Here is a 6,556-nt window from a genome sequence, read left to right as displayed (position 1 = left end):
TCTTTCTTGAGCTGTGTGGAGCAGTGTGCATGTTGTACAAACATAATTCTTAAGTACACTTTCAATAATGTCTTGCTGGATATGCACAAACATAGAGTGGCCCCAAAAAGTATTTGAACACTTGTAAATGTAAATGTAAAAATATCAATATATCAAGTGTCATTTGCAAACTAAGTTATGTATTATTATAATAAAAAACAGTAACACAAAAAACAATTGAAAGAAGAAAAAAATTGAAAAGTCTTTGCTAACCAAGTCTGCATTTATTTGATTAAACGGTAATATTGTGAAATATTATTACAGTTTAAAATAAATGAAAGGTATTTTAATTTAAATATGTTTGAAAATGTAATTTATTCCTGATGGCAAAGCTGAATTGTCAGCATCCATTACATAATTTTTTTATTAAATTAATTAAATAAATCATTTTGTTGTGTTGCTTGATATTTTTGTGCAAACGTTATACTTTTTTTTTTTTTCAGAATTCTTTTATGAATAGAAAATTCAAAAGAACAGCATTTATTTGAAAGCTAAATCTTTTGTAACGTTATAAATGTTTTTACTGTCACTTTTGTATGTAATGTGTACCTGCTGAATAAAAATATTAATTTATTTATCTTTATCTTATGAGAGTATATCACGGTTTCCACAAAAATATTACTTGCCAAAATTGTTTTAAATATATATATACATTTATGTATAGTATATATACTGTACAACAAGCATTATTATAATTATATGCAATATGCAACATATAATTAAGCCTAACAAACTTTTATTTTTATTTTATTGTTTTGTTTGTGTGTGAAATGTTTTGTTTGAATAGAGTGCTGATCAGATCTGTTTGGATCCTATTCATTCATGAAATATTCTACTGGGGCTCTATAATACTATATGAATTGTTGTTCTATCAAGAATTATTGCCTGTTGGTGAAATAATGGAAACAAAAAGAATTCCTGCATATCATATGGGGGTATACTAAGGTGAATGATAAAGGGTTGTTTGTCTTTTCCAGAATGAAATGAATCTCTTTAACAAAGGTTACACAGCATATGGTTAAATGTGGCCCATTACTTTACACAGAGGAAATGTTCTGTCGTTCTGCGAGGCAGATAAGGATTGCCGCCATCGCTGCGCAGTGGGATTAAAAACATTAGCAGTCTTGCTCAAGGTCACCACGCACCGAGCGCTCGTTCCTTCAGTCATACTTTCACAGCGAGATGATGTATGAACAGCGGCGCTGAACGCTTCCAGGCAAACACAACTCTAATTAAAGTGGTGCAATAGCAAAGTGTGATAATGTAGGAGAAAGGAGGTCAGGAGGAAAGAGAGAGAACAGAGGAAAACAAACAAGAGCACATGTAAACTGTCTGTTGGGTTTGATTCAGCTGTGCTGAATTTTTTATGACTCTACACGCACCAGAGTCTTAACGTTTACCGTCTCAATGTAGCTGCAGTGTTTTACTTTGTTAAAACATCAGGTTTTAAGGAATAGCTTGGCCCAAAATTAAATTACTCATCTTCATGTCTTTCGCAAAGCGCATGACCTTTTTTGCTTCCATAGAACAGATTTTTGACAGAATGTTCAAGCTGCTCAATTCAGTACAGTGAAAGTGAATGGTGACTACAGATTTTCAACAAATTTTCTTCAGTGAATTATATTTCGTTTTTTTCACACACAAAGATATTGGATGACTTGAAGACTTGGACTATAGCACTTCAGTCATATGAAATGATCATATGATGCTTTTATGTTTTGTTTTGGGGTTTTTTCCCCAGCCTTTTTCAAGTTTCATTTCTCTCTATTTGAAAAAGAGCAGCATGAACATTCTTCAAAACATCTCCTTTGTGTTTCACAAGAACAAATAAAACTGAAATGACAAGGGTGACCTATTCCTTTAAAATCCTAAAAATGTTCTTCATTGAGTTTTTTTTTTAATGATTTTGTGTTGTTTTCTTACTAAAATGTCTAATGCGTATTACATGTTCTGTTCATTTTCAGAGAATCTATTGGATGACTTCCTGCTGACGTACCCTGTGTTCATGTCCACCAGTGACCTGTGCCAAGCACTACTCGGTCAATATCCTTCTCATCATATGCTTCATTGCTGATGTTGTTTAATATAATAGCTGCCTGCTTACATTTGTAAAGGTGAACTGTGTTTACAATACAATATAAAAAACAATTTAAATATTTAGTAATATTTTTTTAAAAGTAGTCTCTTATGCTAACCAAGATTGCATTGATTTGATCAAAAATACAGTAAAAACTGTAATATTGCAAAATATTAATACAATTTTGTAATTTTTTATATATTTAAAAATGGTTTATTTCTGTTATGCAAAGCTGACTTTTCAGCAGTTTTTGCAATAAAAGTTTTTGTTTACATAATATATGTATGTGTACTGTGTATATTTATTGTGTATATATAAATACACACACATACAGTATATTTAGAAACACACACACACAATTTTTTGTTTGGAAGTATAAATGTAGGCACAGGTAATCTTCATCTACAAAAATAAATTCAAGACTTTAAGCATAAGACCTTAAGTGTACAGTGACGTGTAGTGTATCTAGTCATCATGTATTGTAAATTATTATATATTGTGTATTATATATTGCGTGTCCTCTGTCATGGATTCTCTATAAAGTAATGTGAGATGATCTGAGACCCCCATGAAACAATAAGCAATTCGTGGAACTGTACTGTGACCATGCAGAACTATGTTATACATGTTCTTTTACACGATCTTAACAACGCGACCTATCTGGTGTTAAACCACTTAACAAATTCCACGCCGTTTAGCCGAGGGCATGCAATTAATTCACTGTTACTGAACCCCTGTTAATTTAATACAGAGAATTCAGCCGCAGGCGTTTCCTCCTTCCTCTGAACTGTGTATCTGAGCGGTCTAGTGTGCTGGAATAGATTTGATGCCTTAACTGCTCCTGGTCCACCTATTGTTCAAAGAAAGGCAGGGTGAAAGAGCAGGGGAGAGACACTCTGCTTAGGAAACGAAAAGTGCTGCACCTGCTGTCCCAGTGGAGCTCGCTGTGCGCAGACCTGCCGCGGGACGACGAGCACGCCAAACTATTCCTCAAGGTACGGATGGAGAGAAGGGAGGGAGTTATTTTTGGAAATACAAAAATGCCACCAACCCTACTGCTCTTGATTCCTTAATGCCACATAATGAGGACAATATCGTGAGATTATTGCTGGCTTCAGAGGATTTTTAAATGCCATCAGACATTTTCATTTTCATAAGCTGCATGTGATTGTGAACATGTATCTCGGTGAAATGGTGCACACCGGTCCGGTTTACATTTCCCATTTACAACCTGAAATGTCAATCTTGTGTTCATTTCACATTTGCAGACTCTGTACAGATATTATGATGAGTACATCAACTAAACTGAAGACTTATTGACGGGAGAATGTGGTGTGTCTCGCGATTAATCGCATCCAAAATAAAAGTTTTTGTTTACATAATATATGAATGTGTACTGTGTATATTTATTGTGTATATATAAATACACACACATACAGTATATTTAGAAAATATTTACATGTGTATATACATTTATATTCTTATATTTTGAGTTTCCCTCGCTGGAGAAGGATCTGAAAGAACTTCAGAAACTTCTACGGATGCAAAGGAGACAGTGAGTCACCTCATCACCACAGCTGATGTTACACACTGAGTTTGATTAGGCTTAAACGATCCATTTCATGTTCATAACTGATTTCTGGGAAGCTCGTTGTTATGGTAGATATTTTAAGATGCATTATATTCGCACAATCACGTCCTTTATTCACCCTCCTAAAAACAAAATGAGAGCCAGCAAAAGACAAGAGCGATGCTCTATAAACTCTCATCTACATTTTGAATAAATCAAGCCGGAGAAGATTTTATCCATGCAGCCATTTTTCCAGCCCAACTTGACATGGTTTTCCTCGACTTCCTCCCTTTGTGTGTTCCCTGGGAGACATGATGAGAAATAGAGTAACAGAGAGATGATAGCGGAGTGAAATGATGTTACACAGAAGCTCTGCTGTGTGTGATTCTCGTCCCACAGTCTGTTGACAGTTGAAACCCTCATCAGTCAGTCCCGGATGACAGAGATTCTGCTGTGGGTGATAACCGAGCTTTCATTTGTTGAAAAGGATTTAAAAGACTTGGGCTTCTTTTGAATTTCTCTCATAATAAATTGACTGCAACTAGCCGATTCATCCAAGGATCTACAAAATGCACACTATTTTACATCAGAAGGCAAAGACACACAATCTTTGACAGCAATAATGACAAAATTTAGCACTAAGTACCGCCTTTGCCCCTTTTTTTAAATTGAATGCGGCTACCATACTTCTAAAATTATTATATTATAAAATTATTGTAATCATTTTTAAATATTTTATATTTGCTTATTTTAGAGCTGCACTTTTACAATAAAAAGTATGCCAATCACTGGCTGTCAGCTTATTGTAATATTATAGTATACATTTTAAATTCTATTATTATTATTAAATTTGATTTTACAGTAAATCATTGCTGATTAGTACCAGGTTTAGTTATTAGTTGTGTTGTAATACTAATATAGAGGTGTGTGTGTGTGTTTGTGTGTGTGTGTTTTTCTTTCTTATGTTGAACATAAAAGAAGATATTCCTTTAATTACTGTAATTACTTTTCTCTTGAAAAAGTAAAATAAGGAAATACTCTTAATTTTACTGTCATGTAATTACAGTTAATTCTACTGTACTTGCATTAAATACTGTATAGACTGTAGAGCAATTATATATAAAACTATAGTAGATTTAACATCAAAATCTAACATCTAATGTTAAAATGTATGTTTTTTTAATGTAACCTTCTCCCTTTAAATACTTTGGTCAATTCAAGAATAATTTATGCAGCTTTATGCTATTAATTTGAAAGAATTAAAAGAGCAGTTTCGTGTCTGTCCTTGTATTGCTCAAATGGTCAAGGTTGATATGGTATTTAGAAAGTAATTAGTAATAAGTAATGCAATACTTATTAAAGAGAGTAATTAGTACAGTAATCTAATTACACTGTTGGAGATGTACTAGTATTTAATTATTTTTTTAGAGTAACTAACTCAACACTGTATGTGTGTGTGTATATATATATATATATATATATACAGTATATAGTGTTGAGTTAGTTACTCTAAAAAAGTAATTAATTACTAGTTACTAGTAATAATTAGTTATTTTAATTATTATACTCTAACCAGTTACAAAAACATATCTTATGTTTTTTTTTCTATTTAAGGAACTACAAAAATATAAAAGTACTAAAAATTGTCTGAAAAAAAAAAACATGTCTCACCTTGCCTTGCTTTCTTAAGCCTGGACAGCTGTGTTTATGCAGTAACTACAGTAAGGTCAGGGTCTGGCTTCTTTAGTGCATAAGCCTTGAACTTTATTAACACAGAATTAGGAAAGTGGCTTTGTAATATTCAGATCAGGACCCAGCAGAATGAATTAATTCTGCTTCGCATATGAGCTCTTATCCAATATTTCTGTTTAGTAAGCAGAAGTCCTGGCTTTGACCTCCCGGCTATACATCACACGCCTGCTGGTGCTTCATGAAAGGCCAATGATTAATTAGAGAGGCATCAGATGGGGAATATGGAGACTATAAAGCTTCCTCCGATTGCCCGTTTTTATCAGGCTGTTTAATCAGAATGAGGTGTGCATGGATGAGGACGTTGCACGCTTTCATTCAGATGAGGCAATCAGTAAATCACGTCGTGTCAGACTTTAATGTTAGCGCTGATGATTCAGGCCTGATCTGAATGAGAAAAGGCTTTTTACGAGCGTTCCTCGCAGCGGGTGGGAGATGCCATCTTGCAGTATTGATATAATGGCACATTTATATTTCAAGCGATCCCTTTGGCTCATTCTTCTCTATTTCTTTCTGTCTCCCTCATCTTCCTACCCCTCTCATCTCTCAGCACGGTAGATGAAAACTCTCCGCAGAGGAAGGTAAGAGTTAAGACCAGCCGTTGTATTGCCTGCACAGAATGTCAATGAAACCACCTCAGTGTACTTTGATTGAACTCCTTGTGTTTTAAAGAGGCTATATCACAAATACTTGTTCAGAAATCACTATATTGACAATCAAACCGTGGCTTTGCTAACATATGTCAGCCCTCATTTACAGTATATATCAGTGAGAAACACTGATAGCTATCAAAAATCAGCTCATTAGAAAAACCTAACAGCGCAAGATAACTGCGTTCACAGACTTTTCTCCGAAAATTTACATGTTGTTGGCTTAAGCATAATTATTTTAAGATTGTGCAGTGTGCATGTAAATGCACTCAATGCCTTTAATATTCATCAACTCACCCTAATGACAAAAGTCATTTACATGTAGAGGTCTTAAAGGTACAGCAGAAAACAAGAGTTCAATTCTGAGGGTCAGAGAGAGGGTGAGAATTGATCATATAAAATTAAATTATGACCGTTTAATGCAAGAAACTTACTACAGAGGAAACTGTGATTTTTATATATATATATATA

The 6,556-nt window shown here is 33.9% G+C and overlaps 1 protein-coding gene across 1 annotated transcript in view; it reads left to right on the top strand.

The window, feature by feature from the left end:
* Positions 1-3,611: 3,611 nt before the first annotated feature.
* Positions 3,612-6,556, top strand: part of LOC107743169 (rap guanine nucleotide exchange factor 5-like) — a 13,817-nt gene continuing 10,872 nt past the window's right edge. The window contains exons 1-2 of the mRNA XM_016556299.1: positions 3,612-3,671; positions 5,986-6,016. Coding sequence (XP_016411785.1) covers positions 3,658-3,671; positions 5,986-6,016 — 45 coding nt within the window. The 5' untranslated portion in view covers positions 3,612-3,657. The remainder of the gene's footprint in view (positions 3,672-5,985; positions 6,017-6,556) is intronic.

This window comes from Sinocyclocheilus rhinocerous, unplaced genomic scaffold (assembly GCF_001515625.1).
Source record: "Sinocyclocheilus rhinocerous isolate Xijiao unplaced genomic scaffold, SAMN03320098_v1.1 scaffold946, whole genome shotgun sequence".
Classification (NCBI taxonomy): Eukaryota; Metazoa; Chordata; class Actinopteri; order Cypriniformes; family Cyprinidae; genus Sinocyclocheilus; species Sinocyclocheilus rhinocerous.
This window is presented reverse-complemented; position numbering and strand designations above follow the sequence as displayed.